Source organism: Oryzias latipes, chromosome 9, assembly GCF_002234675.1.
Source record: "Oryzias latipes chromosome 9, ASM223467v1".
NCBI classification, from domain to species: domain Eukaryota; kingdom Metazoa; phylum Chordata; class Actinopteri; order Beloniformes; family Adrianichthyidae; genus Oryzias; species Oryzias latipes.
The window spans coordinates 18,904,647-18,921,745 of record NC_019867.2 but is presented as its reverse complement, the minus strand read 5'-3'; the positions used below and the strand labels follow the sequence as shown (position 1 = coordinate 18,921,745).

The 17,099-nt window shown below is 38.1% G+C and overlaps 1 protein-coding gene across 2 annotated transcripts; it reads right to left on the bottom strand.

Annotated features, from left to right (window-relative positions):
• Positions 1-728: 728 nt before the first annotated feature.
• Positions 729-17,051, bottom strand: rasal1 (RAS protein activator like 1). 2 transcript variants are annotated; one of them, XM_011479403.3, is made up of 21 exons: positions 16,838-17,051; positions 16,539-16,595; positions 14,688-14,801; positions 14,309-14,370; positions 11,623-11,752; positions 10,997-11,078; positions 9,779-9,922; positions 9,560-9,651; positions 8,966-9,083; positions 8,671-8,824; positions 7,897-7,961; positions 7,643-7,755; positions 6,917-7,109; positions 6,676-6,813; positions 4,903-5,047; positions 4,204-4,376; positions 3,385-3,522; positions 2,993-3,128; positions 2,397-2,517; positions 2,169-2,245; positions 729-2,040 (listed from the first exon to the last, which is right to left on the bottom strand). In XM_011479403.3, exons 1-21 carry the CDS (start codon positions 16,900-16,902, stop codon positions 1,892-1,894), a joined length of 2,466 nt encoding a protein of 821 aa, XP_011477705.1. In that variant the 5' UTR covers positions 16,903-17,051; the 3' UTR covers positions 729-1,891. The 2 variants fall into 2 exon arrangements, with proteins under 2 accessions (XP_011477705.1, XP_011477706.1); XM_011479404.3 differs by having other exon boundaries at positions 8,984-9,083.
• Between the last annotated feature and the right edge of the window lie 48 nt (positions 17,052-17,099).

The following is a 17,099-nucleotide window of genomic DNA, read 5'->3' as shown; positions in this document are numbered from 1 at the left end:
TCACAGACAATAAATCGTCTCATGGTCATTTTCTGTCTGGGGCTGCTGTATGCTGGTGCTGTGATTGCTGCATACTAAAGAGGGCCTTGGGATCTTTTCAAGTCTGTCCCACCTCCAGCCCACCCAGCACCTCATAATTCTGTCGCCCAGAGCTCAGGTGCGTAAAACCTTTCTGCTTTTACGCCTCGCATTGCACACATCTCTCCAAAAGACACCCCCATGCTGCATCACTGCACCATCGCAGCAGTTTGGGTCAACTATTCTTAGTGTTTACCTATATAATATTTTGCTACATTGATTTAGAAACTGGGATATCAGAGAAATATACAGATGACTTTTATCAGTAATACCTGGTCAAATAAAAAACATTCCAAAATGTGACCATGTTCTTTGGTGCCAGAATAAAGAGTTAAATAAATGTGAAATGGTCATTTATAAACAGCATGGTTTTACTGTAAGAACACTTTGCTGGATTCATTTATTAAACACTACAGACATACTCACAGTTACAACACACCTGGAATAAATCATTGCTATGAATTTGCAATAAATAGGCAGGAAGCGGTCTTTGTTTAACAGGGGAAAACAGCGATTAAAAGGAAAAAAAGTAAATATTAAGCCTGCAAACACATGAAACATATTGCAATGAAAATAATTAAATCATTGGTCACTGAGATTAGTGAGAAGAAGGTAAATTGATTTCCAAAATATCTTAAGATTTTACCATTTTTTGTTTAGTTTTTAAATAAATTCAGAGAAAGCATCAGCTTATTGTTGGGCCCTACAAGAATTTCTATAGTGCTCAAACAAAATGTAATAAGGTTTACTATTTAAATTAGAATGGCCTGATTGGTCAGAGCTTCAGGAAAGGCCAGGAAATGCATATTTTAGGTCAGAAAAAACCTCATTGGGGCCGTCCCCAAAAGGTTTCTCTGAAAAGAGTCCCGGAATGGTGCAGCTCGCATTCAGCTTGCCTTTTTTTTAAATAAACAAATTTAAATAAAAATGAATAATGCTTTATTATTTTTTATTTATCTTTTACTCATGTGGCTTTTTGCACTTTGACCACTTTGGATTGATGGTGTGTATATTATACATTTTCTGTGTGGGTTTTAAGCTAAATTGTTTTTTCATTTGAATGTTTTGCTAATTTACTATTCACTTGGCTTTACAAAAACTGTAAGTTGGCATTTCAAACATGTCTTGACACTTACAAGCAGAGTAAATATTACCCATACGACTTTAGGCCTGGCTACAACAAGTGCATGGAAATTTTTCTAGAATGCAAATCGCATTGGGAACTAATTTTACAGTTGGCTTGCTGTAGCACCAAACAAAAAGAGTAAATTAGTATTTCAGTAACTGAACTGGTGGCAGCTTTTTATGGCATGTACTCATGGTGCAATAACCTGTGGAAATGATGTCACTGCTACATTGAGGCCAACTCTAACAAGGAAGTAAAAACACTGAAAGTAATAATTTGAAAACACTCAGTTTCCAGATACTGAGGATTACACTACATGAAGCATTTTTCACAAATGTCTGTAGTGTCTCAGAATATAAAAGCTTATCTTTGCATTTAACAAGTGGATGCAGCCCATGCAACAGATTGCTTGTTATCTACAGAAAAATATTAAGTCAGATCATGCTTCAAAGTCCTTTGCCCACCTTTCATTGTCAAGTATTGTAGTCTCCACTCAGCACTCTTTGTGGCACTCAGAGAAAGTGATAAAATCCTCTGTACAACCCTCAGGAATTGTATTAAAAAGGCTTCGCCGTGTGGAAACCTTTTAAGAAAGATGGTAGCTCATACTCATTCATACTAGTAGCCCACCTCCTGCAGCACGATTACTGCCTTTTAGGCATTAATAAATCCAAGGCCATGAGCAGTCTAGGGATTGAGAATGACACTGGGGGTGTCCTCTTTTTCTCTGTGCTGGAAGGTGACGTGAGCCTGCTCCAGATCCTCAATCACCACCAACAGCCGAGCAGCCACACTTTGACCTGGCTTCATAAGCTGAGGGATGGATTCTGCTCCATCTGCAGCACAGAAAAAAAGGACTTGGAAAACATTCTTTTACCAACTCTAACTACTGAATTTTTTTCTTTAAATGCAGAACATTATGTTTCCAAATCAAAGTGTGCATTTATGCTCATGTCAGTCTCACCTGGACTAACATCAGAGTTGATCCTTATTTCCTTATTGCTCATCTGATCATCGTCAGGCATCTCCAAATACTTTTTCCTGCAGTCATAATCTTAATATATTATCCACTAGAGCTTCACCAAGCTAAACATGACAGTAGCGCAGCAGTGCATTCCTGTTTCAACACAGACATCTAGTGTCAAGTAAAGGAACTGCAAGCGAGCTAAAAAGAATCTTAACAAAAACTCACCTGAGTTTGTCTCTGCCCTGGAGAAGCTGCTTGAATATCATCTGAGTTTCTACATCAGGATCCAGTGGGTCACTCCAGTCTCCAAGAGTCACAGCTGAATGAGTTCTGCTGCAGCCTGGAACTGAGATTTAACAAATGTTCTCAATGGTTGTGCTGGCAATTTATCCACAAATGTTGTGCTTTTTTTGCATTTCCTTGCAGGAAACATACAAAAAAAATGCCAACTAAATATCATCAAGGGCTGGGAATAAAAAGATACATAACTAAATTCATCTCTGAGGCTAGTTTTAAAAGGGCAACAAACTCTTGACATCTCTTGGTGGGGATGTGGATATTTTAAGTCAGTTAGAATTTATCTGACAAGAAGTCAAGTAAAGAGGGATCATATCACTAGCCAATCAGGCACAGTGAGAGCCAGTGTAATTTATGATCTGGGATTTATATAATTCCTCACAATCCCTCTAGTGTCTTAGGTCTACTTCAGTAGATTTTACACATGAACAGTAACCATTCATTGAAAATGGGGTGATAATCACTCCAAAGCTTGAGTTCTCACAGACGTTGGTTAGGATTAGAAGAAATAAGAGAGGGATTACCAGTGCGTTCCGCCTGCAGGCAGCAGGTCCACTTGCCACTGCGATGAGCCCCTGGGTGAAAGGATGGTAGCATGCGCTCGTTGTATATGCTGACTTTCCTGATTGCAGACAACCACTGGTTCAGCTCATTCACATTCTTTTTCAAAACACAAACACAAAACATCACAAATCACAAGATAAATGGAAAGCAGAGATTCTTCAAGATTACAAATGTGATAAGAATTTTAATCTAGTATTAGTTTTAACCTGGCCACAAAAAAACAGTAGCAGTAGTAGGAAATATAAAGAAAATATTTTCTTGGAACTACAAAAAGTAAAAATATTTAAGAAATCCATAAAAAGCTATGCTCCTTTTGGTGACTGGACTGTGGCTGGTGTTGGTCCACACCCACCTTGCACTGGATGTACATGGTCTGCAGCTGTCCGTCATTGTTCTGGCTGATGACCTGCATTACATTTTGTTGCTGAAAGGCATTCTCATCCACCCTCTCAATGGCACATACACACCGAATGGGGATTGAAGAGCGCACCTGCAACAATTCAGCCACAAACCACCGTGTCGATTCAAACAAAGACAGGCCATGCATCATTTAAAAAACTTTCTATGCAACCACACTCACACACCCATATACAATGATATGCAAAATCAGTTTTCATTTTTTTTTAAGTTTTATGTTTCTGTCTGATTGCCAGATGTCATGACAGAACAGAGGCAGTTTTAACCAAAACAAATGATGTAGCACCTAACTGTTTCTTTAAATAAATACATTTTTCTGTGATATTTGTCAAGTATCTTTCAGCACAGAAAGGCTTGTTTGTGGGTGGGTTCCATGTGGAGTGGTTTGCCCAAGGTGCCATTTTCAAGCTCGAACTGCCACTGGTTTCAGAGGAACATATTGGACTGCTCAAAGCTCTCTTTTTCCTTCCCTGAATGAGAGCAGATCACTATCAAAAGGTCAGCCAGTGTACAGTACCCACACTGATTATCTTACACGAAATAAAAAAGCAAATTCATGCATGTTTCATGCAACTGTTTTCTCTTTATTCATTATCGCTATATCGATAATGTCACCTTTTATCATGAAAAATTGCTATTTTTTTCACTTTGATATGGTAGCTTTGACCAGGGATGACAGCACAAGTTTTGAAAAACAAAGTCATTTGACACCGAAATGTGAGTGTAAGGCTTTAGTCAATTGGCATTTACTAACCTGCCATTCAGAAGTCTTGGCATAGGACAAGGTTTCACTGGTCAGCCAGAAGTAGCGTTTCTTGAAGGCAAAGCGGGAGAGCAGCTGCGTTCCCTCTGCTTTGTGTTTGTGGAGATAACCTTCCTTCACTATAACTGAAGGCAGGAGTATGGCCCTCTGAGGCACCTCCAACACTGCAGGGACACAACGGGACTCGTTCATCAGAGCTGACACAAGATGGTGCTGTGTCATTAAAAGAAACAAGCATTTAAAAGTCAGAAACATTTTTTTCCAGGGCTCTGTCACTGATTGAAGTATGGCTCCAAAGTGGTACAACATGAGTCTGAATGTGCCCAACAAATTCACCTGAAAAGCATTAAAGGTCAAATTGGCATTACAGTGAAAGGAATGGGTGTGATGCGAGAACCGAGGCTGAAACGTGATACGTCAGGCAGAATGGACTTCACAAAACAGACATCATGATAGAAAGACAGCAGCTAAGACATAGTTGACAACAAGCATGGAAGCTCACTCTAGCAATTTATTAATAGCGTCACAATACTGTCCTTGACTGGTAGTTGAATAGATATATTTTTCCACATACTTTAGTACTTTGTCTTCATCTCACCAGGAAGATTTAGACTGGGCTGAACTGAACAGCCTGCAACCTTGATTTTAGTACAGCAATCACAGTGGTGTGCTCGTTTTTCTCAGCCTCACCAACGTCGTGATCAATGTCAATCAGCTTGTCCAGGAAATCCTTGACACAAGCCACACTGCGCAGGATGATGGGATGAAGGGGTGCCATCCACTGCTCTTTTCCATGACCAAGCTGAAGGCCCAGGTTCCCAACACTTTGGAGAGCCTGTTGACCATACAAAAAACAGAATTTGCTGCCCTTGCTCTCTTCTTTCAGCACATCAGATCGCATCCCACTGACAGCAGATCTCAAAGTCAAAGATCAAATGGGTTCATGAGGCCAAGCATGCTGTGAGGCCTTTTGTCCAGCCCACACCTGGCTTACGCTGAGAAGAAAGTCCCTCTCTACGTCTCTCTGATGCTTTGCTTTGAACCACTGTCTAGTCCCGGCACACACAGAGGTAAAAATAGCCCTTTCCATGTTCCAACTAAAGACCCATGGCAACAGCATTTCAGCACCATAGACAGCGACCAGAGAAGTCACATGTGGGAGGTTTTGCTCACTTCTAAAATGACCACATTAGGCTTATTTTTGTCCGGTGTATTTCCTACCAATAATATTTTGCTAGGAATGTTGTTCTTTGATCTACTTCTTTAGGTAATTATGAGAAAGTGATACAAATGTTGCAAAAATATTTGTCCTTTTATCTTTTTTTATTTTTTTATTTTTTTTATTTACCAAGGCTGTGTCCCACCAAGGTGGGGTAGCCTAGACAAGGCACATAACTTTAGCTCCCTAAGTACAGTAAAAGTAAAAGTAGAAAAACGTCTTACTTTAGTAAATGCAAAATTTGTTTTGACAAAAGCTTTATCTTTGTCCCTGGCCTACAGGGATTTGTCCAGCTGTTCTAATTCTTTAAAGATATGAACAGAAGATTGTGAGCGTTGTGAATCCTTTGCAATTTTATGTCGAGAGGAATTGTTTTTAAAGGATCCCTCCAGCTTTTTGCATACGCTTTAACAGATTTAGGAACCTTCAATCTGAAACTCTCTCTCTGTAAGGCCTGGATTACTTTGTTAACACTTACTGCATATGGCCAACCATGACAAAAAGGCAAATCTTTGTTTTTTGTCAGGACTTTTCATACTGCTCCAAAACCTGAAGTAGAGGTCCTCCCACTGCTGTTTTAGGTATTTTTTTAAACAACAATGGCTTAAAAATTAGATACTTTTTTTATTGCTTTATACTTGATGGGGTTAGATAGACACAAATTATTGGACATTGAACGTCCTTGTTGTCTTTTGTGTTGTTCATAGCTTATCGCTGCCACCACCTGCTTTTTTTAAAGCAATCCATTGTTCAAACTGTGCCTTTAAATTGTTAATCTATCAGACAATTGTTATCTTAATGATTCAGCCTCAGGGTTTGACTGTGTAATCGGACTGAAAATAAGTTGTAAGCAAAACATGTTTGGTGCTGTAAGACAAAAAATATATATAAAGATAGCTGCTGTCTCATGCAATAAGATGCTTCACTTCTCGCAGAATATAAATCTGCCTTTAGAAACCCTTTTGATAAGGAATAATATTACAGACCGGGTAAATCTTTTGAAATGCTTTGCTTGTAAAACATTTTCTGCCCCAGTGCTAACTAATTTGAGACCAGCACCAAACAAAAGATCTCATTTAGTGAAAAAAAAAAGTGTAAAAGTAAAACCTTTCTTAGCGTTACAATTTATTTGATCGATGGTCTGTAGGAAAAATGCATTGTGTGTATTCTTTTTTTTAACGTGCAATGTGAATTCATTCATATGTTCTAACTTCAGCACTGTTTGGTTTTAAGGGGTGTCTAACCTTGGCCAGCAGTAGCAGAGTTCTGCTGGTGCGTGTGTCAGCGTGCTGGTCTCTCAAGTGGAACAGTTTAGGCGTGAGAATAGCAGGTGCAAAAAAACGCAGGAAGAAGAATCCACTGATGGCCAGGTACTTCACATCCTGTCAACAAAACGGGAAAAGGAAAGTTAGTAAAACAAAAGACTTAAATTCCAAACACCTACTGATCAATTTGTTTTGAGAAAATGCTTGGCTCCCCGCTAACCTCATTCTCAGGCTCAGTAAATTGCTCCTCGACTCTCTTGTGGAGCTGTTTGAAGGCCACTCTCATGACAGAAGGACATTGATCGACAGAGCTCACGATTGACTCGATGATGCTGGTTAAATAACCTTGGAGCATCTCTGCGCTGCTGTCCCGCACCTCTGCCTCAGACACTGCACCCTTAAACGAAATACGTCTTCAGAAAAAAGGAAAGCTTTAGTAAACCCCCAAATATTTGGGTCACAGGAAAGAAAACACAGTTATGGATTTGGCCTAGTTGTGCGAAGCCTGAGCACAGTTCAGCCAGATCAAAAATATTTCTCAATGCCCCAAAACTACAATCTATTCCCCCTATCTCAACATGTTGTTAGCACATGTCAGGGGTAGCTATTTTAGAGAACTAGACAAATGGACTGATTGCTGATGGTATTATATCCAAGAGTAGATGTTAACTGAGAAGAGATATGTCTGATCTGCGGCTGAGGATGTCGGATGTTAAATCCCCCTTCATGTCACGAATGGATAAATATCTCAAGGGGGCTCATGGCAGTTGCCAAGCAACAACCCTCCTTTTCATATCATTTTTTTCTACAGTTTTCCAATGTTATATCTTTCTCTCAAGAGTGAGGTACAGATGGAGCTCCTCGTCTCCTGTGGTTGAGCATTTAAACACGCACACGTTTACAACCACGCTTGTAAACTTACAGCTGATTTCCGTGTGTGTTTTACCTGGAGCGGTTCAGGTCGATCTTACACGGGTCCAGCTCAATGTACTTCCTCTCATCAAAGATGCGGTTGATGATGGGTTTCAACACCTCATGCAGATACAACATCCCGACAGCCTGACAGCAGAAAAACCGAGCTTTTTTTGAAGGCAACTCATTCACAGTCACAGGAAGATAATTCAACCCATGTAAATCTACTAAATGCAGAGAGTGCAGAAAAAACATGAGTGTATTGCATTAGAAAAAACATGAGTGTACCTTCATGAATTGTTCCATGGCTTTGGAGGCAAGTGAGTTGGAGCGAAATAATGTATTTGGATCCGCTACAACAACAAAAGAACAAGAATTTCAGAGAATTTTTTTGTTTAACTGTTAAAAATGATATTGGTATGTTTGCCCTAAATTCTGCTCTAGTTAGGAAAAAATTAGCATTAAAAAAAGGACAGCCTGAACCTCCTGCACAGTAAATCTGTCAGAACAGCTTCAGTAAAATGTCCATGGTGACAGGCCAAAGCTGCCAGGTATAGCCTGACAATGCTTTCAATGCTGCATAGTGGGTCTACAATGCATTTTTTTCTTGCTTTGCCCTCAGTGCAACTTTAATGTCTGGTGGCTTGCAGCATCTATTCCTGATCAAGCAGTTACAGTTTGGATCATGTGGAGTTGCTATGGAAACCTGGACACTATGCTTATTATCTTTAACTACAGCCACACAGCTCAAAGACCATGAAGACAACTCTTTAGGAACAGTCTTAGGGATACTTTGTAAGAAAACAGACACGACAACATCTAGAAAATCCATGCAAAGACTTTCAGGGTGAATAAATAATGACAAAACTAGAATCTGTTTTTGGTGAGTGTTCACTGCCCACACTGGTCCAAGCTGCATTGTTAATGTCAAGTTTAAAAGCTGCCTGCCCACAAGGAGAGAGAAGCAAAGTGATTCATATCGAGTGACATTTAAGAACACCGGTTTTCGTCAGAAAAATACACAACATTCATATTTTTAATCTCCTTGGCTTTTCTTCTTACTGGTGTGGTTGACCTCTCGGGTGTTTAGGTAATCAAGGAAAGGCACCACCAGGCCTTGTCCAAGATAGATCTTCACTAGAGTCATTGCAACATCCTGCCTGCTCTCGACAGTGGTGACCTCCTCAAGCATGGTCAGAGCACTGCTGTCCTCCACCTGTTGAGAAGAGGACTAAGGTAGCATGCGATGCATGAGTGTGGCCTCAGATAGAAGAAGTGTAATGGAATCTTGAGGTCTCTGGGCATGATGAGGGTGAATATTTGAAAATCCGTAAGGAGGACAAGCTGAGATGCTGACCTCTGCGGGGGAGATTACCGACTCGACCAGAAGGTCAATGAGGGGCTGGTAGTACATCGACGGCAAGATCCGATCTTCCACCAAACGCACCTTCAGGCGCAACGCACCCAGCTTTCCCCTACAAAAGCAAAAGTATCTGGTGTAAAGTAAAAACTGAAAAAAATCCTTACAACAATGAAAATTTTAGCTTGATCATCTTAAATAGTTCAAACAGTATAGTTCATTTTCTGTCATTAAAAACTGTTATTTTCAGGAGAATTGTCAAAAAAGCTAGTTGTCATTTATCTCATTTTATCCTTTAAGCACTGAATCTTCATACTAAGTTTCAGTGACTCACTTTCCAATAACTCCATCTATGCATTTCATTACGCCCTCTTTGTTCTAAAATTATCTCTAGAAGCAGATGCTGTCAGAGACCTGGTGTTACACCTGTGAATGCTAATTTAAATGCATGAAGGGCATCCTTGAGGAGAATGACTGCTTTTCCTTGGAAGCATTTACTAAATAAATGCAGTCATAGAACCCAAAGTTACTTGACTATGCAAATAAACAAAGTGGTCACAGTGAACGAACAAACACACCAATAATCCTCACCCCACATCAACCTCATTGTTGCCCAATGGTAACAAACGAAACCAGCCCTCCAACAGAGGTGTTTTGTGCAAACAAGAAAAGGGGATTTCCACCTGGAAGAAAATAAAAAACATGCAAGAATTCAACATTAGATCAGAAACAATACTCTGGTTTGAATGACAATGGGATGAATCCAGTAAACACTGAAAAAACTGCCCAGGCTAGTATGGAAATGCTGACCTTTCCTAGAAAGTCATTCTTGCCCACCATGTCCCAGTCCCAAACCTCCACAGTAACAGTCCCCTGCTGCCCGCTCAGCCCTTCCGAATCCAACTCCAGCTCCAAGGTTTCTCCCCAGTGAGGAAAACGGGTCCTTTTAATAATCTAGAGCCAAAGATGAAGAAAAATCTCAAGAAATCCAACAAATGTACTTCTGAGCCTTACTTTAGTCAAAAGACACAAGCAATTAAATAATATTATTTCCTAAACGACACGTTTTTATTTGTGTAAAGCAGCACAATCCAGCTTGTACTATTACCATGTAAAAACAAGAGAAAATAAAACAAATATATGACAACAAATTTTTAGGATGACATAGATCTGAAATTGGCTCAGGATTTGAAAATGTTCCTTAAGTTCATTTGGGTTCATTTTCAGATAAAGGTAAGAAATTCAAACTAATGGGGATGTATACTTTAAGGGTTTGTTGCATTACCTTTATGTATTCCTTAATTCATGTTGTGAGAGATCCTACTAATGTTAAATGAACCAGTTTCACCCAAGCACCAGCACAACACATGGTGACTGTGATCGTGCTAGAACATCACAGTACATGTGTGATGAGTAATGGAGAGCTGTAAACAAGTGAAGAAAACCTTACAGAGGTGTGCTCAGCAAAGAAAACAAATGAGAGTAAAAGAAAGGAGAAAGAAGAACATTTAGGCAATTTAGGAACTGGTGCTCAAACATTAAGAGCAACAGATAATAAGATTTAAACTGAGGTGGATTTAAAAAGAAGGAATGAAGTGGTGACTACAACATTAGAAGAATACATTCTGAGCAACCACAAGGTGGGAGGTGAAAAGAAAGGCCAAGGAGGAGACTTATGGGTGTGTGAAATAGAAGTCCAGCTGTAGCAGATGTACATGACAAGCCAAGTGGAAAGATTCACTGATTAAACCTTTAAAGAAAACCGATAAACAAACAACATTTTTATTTTGACAAATCAATTATAGAAGAGACATTAATTTTTCGCTAATCACCAATCTCCTGCAGCATTGAAATAATAACACTAGATATGTCACATGAAGTTTAGAGGATCAAAGTCAATTTTGAGTAAGTGTAATAGTTCAAATGGGACTGGGTAGGAAACAGACGATTTGCATTTTATCTTCTCGTTAAAGAACTAAAATAACTTTCTTTTGCACGTGACACATAAATCCTACATTGATGTCTCACCGAAGTCTCAGCACTGCGGTTGTTGAAAATAACTCTTGCAAAAGGATCAGAGGTTCCAGAAATGTCCCTCGGAGCCAGGTCTCTGTGGGTTTCAGCAGAACAGAAGACAACATGACTGATCAATAAACAAAAATGCTAAACATACCACCTAGTTACACATGCAAAGCAAATTAGATGAAGTGCTCAAACAGGAAAAGCAAAGCCCCCCACTTGTTCTGCATTCAAAGTTTGTTATCCATCTAAATAACACTTTTGTGTTTGACAGGATCATTATTTCTGGGAGTGAGAAATCATAGCCTGGGACACAGATGGAGCAGTGAGATGTGTGACAGTGACAGCAAAGCTCCAAAGAGTATGAAGTCTGCAGAGCAACAGTTCAGCTTTAAAAAAAATGAACCGCAGCTCAAAGACCACAAATATGGGAGAAAATATCTATTGGTGTGTGCTTTGAGAAGAAGACTTTAAGTCCTGATACCATGATTCAACTTCATGACATCACCTGAATGAATGAGAACCTTCATTGACACGTGCTTTGACAGTCTACCTGATAATCCAGTCACAACCTCCATACTTGAATATTTGGACCATCATTTTTCACTGCCTGCCATGGCTGGGTTCTCCTTTACCTGGCTTCAATTACTTGGCAACGCAGAATGGTCTTTTTTGTGCCTTCTGGGAGCTGCAGACTTAGGTGGATCTCTCCTTGGACATCTTCATCAGGGTCGACCGTCGTCAGGTTCAGCCAGCTGTCTATCCCTGATCAGAACACACATACAGATGTTCTTTAGACTGCTAAAAGTGAGAAAGGAAGACTGTTTAGATGTGACAAAACAGAAGCAAACGAAATGTTTTTACGTTATGTGTCGGTTACAAACAGATCATTCTGACAAAAGAAATCTCCAACAGTAATGTTTGTTCATCATAGAAGAAGCCAAAAAAGGTCATTCTAATGGGAGACTATATTCCTTTGCAAACATCTTTTTCTTTCAGTTGAAAAAAAAAGTTCTTACTTTTTTAAAAATGTATCCAGAGATTTTTTTTATATTTATGAAGACATCCATGCATCCACACATCCATTCAGGGGAAAACAGACGGATGACTAATCAAAAAAATTTGATGTCTAGTCTATCAAACCATTACAAAGCTTAAACACAAATAATGTGTATTACCAGTTCTTCAACATTTGAACATTCAGTTTTTCCTTTACACTTTTTAACTTAATCGTTTTATTCCATCACATATCACATTATTTATTCATGCAACCAAGTTCCAAAGGCAAAAATGCCCATACCATAATAGTACCTCCCTCTTTCATGCTTTAGATATTAGATCTTGTCTTGTTTGGCTTTAAAGAAACTTAATATGTTGTTGAGTGAATTTGAATTTGAAATTTAGCATTCGAAAACAAATACTACATAAAACCTATACTCGGATTTATTTTAACATCATGCATACTTTTATTATTATTATTTGTTTATGTATTTTAAATATTTAGGTAGAAAAAATGTTTTACACCTGCTACAGTTTTGTAATAAAAGCTTGATTTTATCTGTTTTTTTTGTTTGTTTTTGTTTTTTGGACAGGAAAATATTCCATTCAGTGTCTAACATATTCTGTTGCCAGAAATTACTTTCACTATTTAATTTACAGGGAAAGGAAACAGCTTGAGTGGCACTTCACAGCTCTTCTGTTAATAATTCATAACTAATTTCCCTGAATGCAGAGATCCATTATGCATCTGAATGAAATAAAGTACGAACAAACAAACTGCCAGCATAGGTAAAGGAAAAGTTATACATTACGGAGAGCAAAGAGGCTCAAGACCCAAAATATATGTTGAATAAAACAGCTTTTTCGGAGGAAGGAGAAAAAACAGGACAAAGGAAAACAGGACAAAAATTAACCAAGAACCCAAGACTGTATGGGGAAACCTGTTAGACATAACCAAAAAAATTAAGTTAAACTATGGCAAAAAGCTAAGTAAAAGGGACTCAATAATCAGTAGTAGTAAAAATTAGTAGTAAAAAAGTAGTAAAAATTGGCCGGAGCAATTAATCAAAACTTACAAAAACAAAACAACAGCAAGGAGCAGAATCTACAAAATAGGTCACGCAGCAAAAAAAAAACAAATAAAAAAGGAACAAAAAGCAACTACATATGAACCAGGATCTTACACATCAAAAAGATTTTAAAAAAGAACACATTTTTTATAGACCAAGACAGGCAAACTAGACAGGCCTTTTATCTTTCAAATTAGTTTCAATAGATATTCTTCCAAATACTATTTTCTGTTTTGGACTTGTTCAATATTTTAAAAAATGCATTTTTGAGCTTTACTTTGGGGTTATATAAAGCAGTGGGGAAAGTTTTAGTGTTTATTCTAAACTTTTTTAACATTATTTATATGGATTACATCGATTATTCATATGGTATAGCCAAATATACCAAAAAAACAAAAAATGAACGATGATAAAAGTGTTTTAAAAACATAAAAAGTACAATAGGCCTTATTTATGTGCTTAAGTGTAGTGTAGCCCCTTCTTTCCCCATAAATCAAACTGTTTGTGTCAAACAGTCAATGGACCAAAAATTTCAGGAGAAATCAATTTGAAAAATTTTCTCTCAATAAAAATGCATCATCTCAAGCCCAAAAGAATGGTTGCCATGGTAATCACAAGGCACGATATCCAGAACCCTTCTGGACAGGTTAATAGTTTGAAACAGTCACTGTCTGCAAATACTGACCAATGATGAGCTACGGCTTCAGAACACATTTGATCTCTCATAAATAAATAAAAATGAATAAAGGTTTGAAGTCAAGGCCAGACTGTGAGAGGGAGGGAATGACTCAGTAGCACCATGTAGCCATGAATCAGAGGAGTTAAGGCTATGCCACTATCAATATGCCGCAAACATTTCATGACAAACTCCTCCTTATTAGAAAAAAACTACTTCACAAACATAAACTTCCATATGTCTCCTCTAAAATTACAGAAGGCTCAGCAGTTGATACCCAAGTAAATATTGAGACACAGTGAAGCTTTCTGAGAGAGGAAGAGGATGGTATGGATTCAAGTCTGTGTAAAGAAATTTGTCATGGAGTTCAAACCTAAAGCCATTTCTTCCAGATCTTTTGGAAAGACATTTGGGAAAACTACATCACATGCATGGTAGCACAGTTTAAGCAAAACATTCCCAGACTTTAAAGGTCTTGCACTCTTGACTCCACCGTGTGATCAATGTGTTTTGACCTCTGAACTTTGTTTAGGTTCTCACCCATTTCCAGACCCACGCTGGTTAGTTTCATCATACCTTTAGCTTGAGATCCAATGGCTTCTTTGCTTAATGTAATCTTTCCAATAACGTCGTCATGCCTGTGAGAAAAAAGTTAGGAAAACATGAGAAACTAACTTAGTGCCATTTTGATGGAACATCTCAGTAAAAATATATAAATGCTAATAAAAAGATAGAAAATCTGATTATTGGACATTTCAAGCATTTGTTTGATTTAAGTTTATTTATCCAGGACTTAGAGATTGTTTGGTTCCCAAAACATTTTGGGAGAGCATGGACTCTTAACCCCAAAAATATCAATTCATATCTCAAGTTAAACAAACACTAAGCACTATAAATGTAATGCCCTGACCTGATAACGGCAAAACATGGACTATTTTAATGTTTCCGTTTTTACCCAATCGTGTCCTCATCCATGATAAGAAACGAGAGTGAATGGAACCCCATTGGGAGGTGAAGCGTGTATTCTTCACCCCAAAAAGGATTAAGGTTCTTCCACACAGTGGCAGTTCTGAAAAATCAAGCATTTTAGATCTTTGTCAGATAAAACAATTACATTTCAAAATCTGATATTTCGAGCATTCAAATGATTTCAAATAATTAATAAACTAATAATACAATTGTATGCATCTTTTGTTGTTAAAGTTCATATCCTGCAACAACAATATGGCTAAACAACTGTGTGTTGGAAAATATATATATTATAACTGTTAAAAAAGTAAGGTGTTAGTTGAATCAAAGTGACATTCTTACAAATCAAATTATTTTTCTAATTGTATTATTAATTATTGTATGTATTTATTTATGTATTTATTTTTGCTGAGCTGCTACACAAATGTCACAAAACATATTATTTCATGATTTTAAAAAGTAAGTAATCTAAAATGTTTTCTACATACCTTTTTCAGCTTTTTACAAAATGTATACACATATCTGTTCAAATGTAGCATGATATGCACACAGAGAATGTTTTGATTCCCAGATAGGAAAGCATGTTGGTGCTTATCAAACTGAAAAAGTTTCTGTGCTATCGACAGAATTTGCATTTCTCCACTATCGCGTTAGCGCGGAACAATAGGGATGTGTGTCACATAAATGTGGAGGTAAGCAACTGGCTCTAAAAGTGCCATTAATTAATGCTTGTACTTCGTTATCATTGGTCTTTCTGTTTGGAATTCCCGTGGCAACACAGTAGAAAATGTCAGTCAAAACTTTTAGATTAAAGAGAAGTAAATAATGTGTTCCAGCCTGAAAACTTTTCCTGTAAGTCAGGCATGGTAATGGTGGTATCATAATTTGAATCTATTTTACCTGAGCTCAGCAACTGCAAAGTTATCACTGACGGAGCAATGATGTAGGATAAAAAACAAAGTTATGGTAGCAAAACCTAAAGGAATGAGTTCTTCTCTAGAGATAAACCAACATTAAAGACTGACGCTCCTCTGTTCAAAGAAACTGCCGTACTCCAAGCTCGTGTGAAAAACTTCCCGACAAGTTCCTTTTGTAACTGTGGTATCTAATCATCAGTTGTTTCCTCAGTTATTAAAGTATATTTTTTTGTGTAACTGTGTTCTTATAGGGCATTCTTTGAACTCTGAATAGGACGTCTTTAACTGCTTTTTCTTTGCCCTTCAAACAGACCAATCTTTGATACACTGCCAGCGAGATCTACTGAAAAATAATAACCCAACACCTTACCATCATGGAATTTGCAGCACAATTCTCCAACATCACACTCAAGCGTCAGTTGGCCAGTAATGCTCCAAGTGCAAAGTAATTATTGCAGTGTGGGTGAATCACAGAGCTGTTAACTATCACAATAATAGATGGAACAATAGCCTCTGAATCCATCCTCTTTTCATGTTTAAAGACCCCCCTCCCTCTCTTCAAATCATGCAACATTTAAACTTTTCCACTGAAACTGAAACATGCAGTCAGGTGTATTGCAGCTCCCAGCATTCCCTATTTCTTACAGGTGCTCCCTGCAATAATTAATGCATCTTCTCCATGGTTACATAAGGGTGTTTAAAGGCTGGAGGAGTGTCGGGTTCTCTGTGTGAGAAGGGGCACAAAAACACACACTCCACCCTGGCTACACATACTGAGTTAGAGGAGGCAACTGTATGCTGTATGCTAAAATATGAACAAGAACATTCAGCTGATAGCATGTGTTCAGAAAATATGTTGATTTTGGGGGATGAGGGAAAAAGTAAATAAACAAACAAACAAATTTTAAAAAAAACCTCACCTGGCCACAACTTCATTGTCAACTTTCACGATGCAGTAAGGATCACTGGTTCCAGATCTTAAAACAAAAATAAAACCAGGTCTAGGCAATTTAAGGCTTGGTTAATAAACAAACAAAAAAATGCAAAATACATTAATAATTTTTTTAATAGTTTTGATGATTCAATATTTTAAAAACTGTGTATACCCTTTTTTATTTGCAAAAATTGTTTGATTTAAGAGAAAATTAACCCATTCAGAATATCCCAACATACACGCAGACTACAGCAGAGAAACTGGTGGAATTATTAAATTACTTACACATCTTTGGCCGGGAGATTCCTGCCCTCGACTATTCGAAAATAAAGCGATGTGTTCTTAGCCATGTTTGCAAGAAATTGCTTTTAATCCGATGTCTCCTTTGTTGCCATACGCGCTGATATTATTAGCGTTCTTCCCCACTACTAGTGAGTTTTCTTCGTTTCATGACACCTTCAGCTCGTGACGGCGCACAGCCGAACAGGAGCGCGCAACATGTGCGCGCACGACCGAACCAACCTCTTCAGGGTTGCATTTTGAAGCC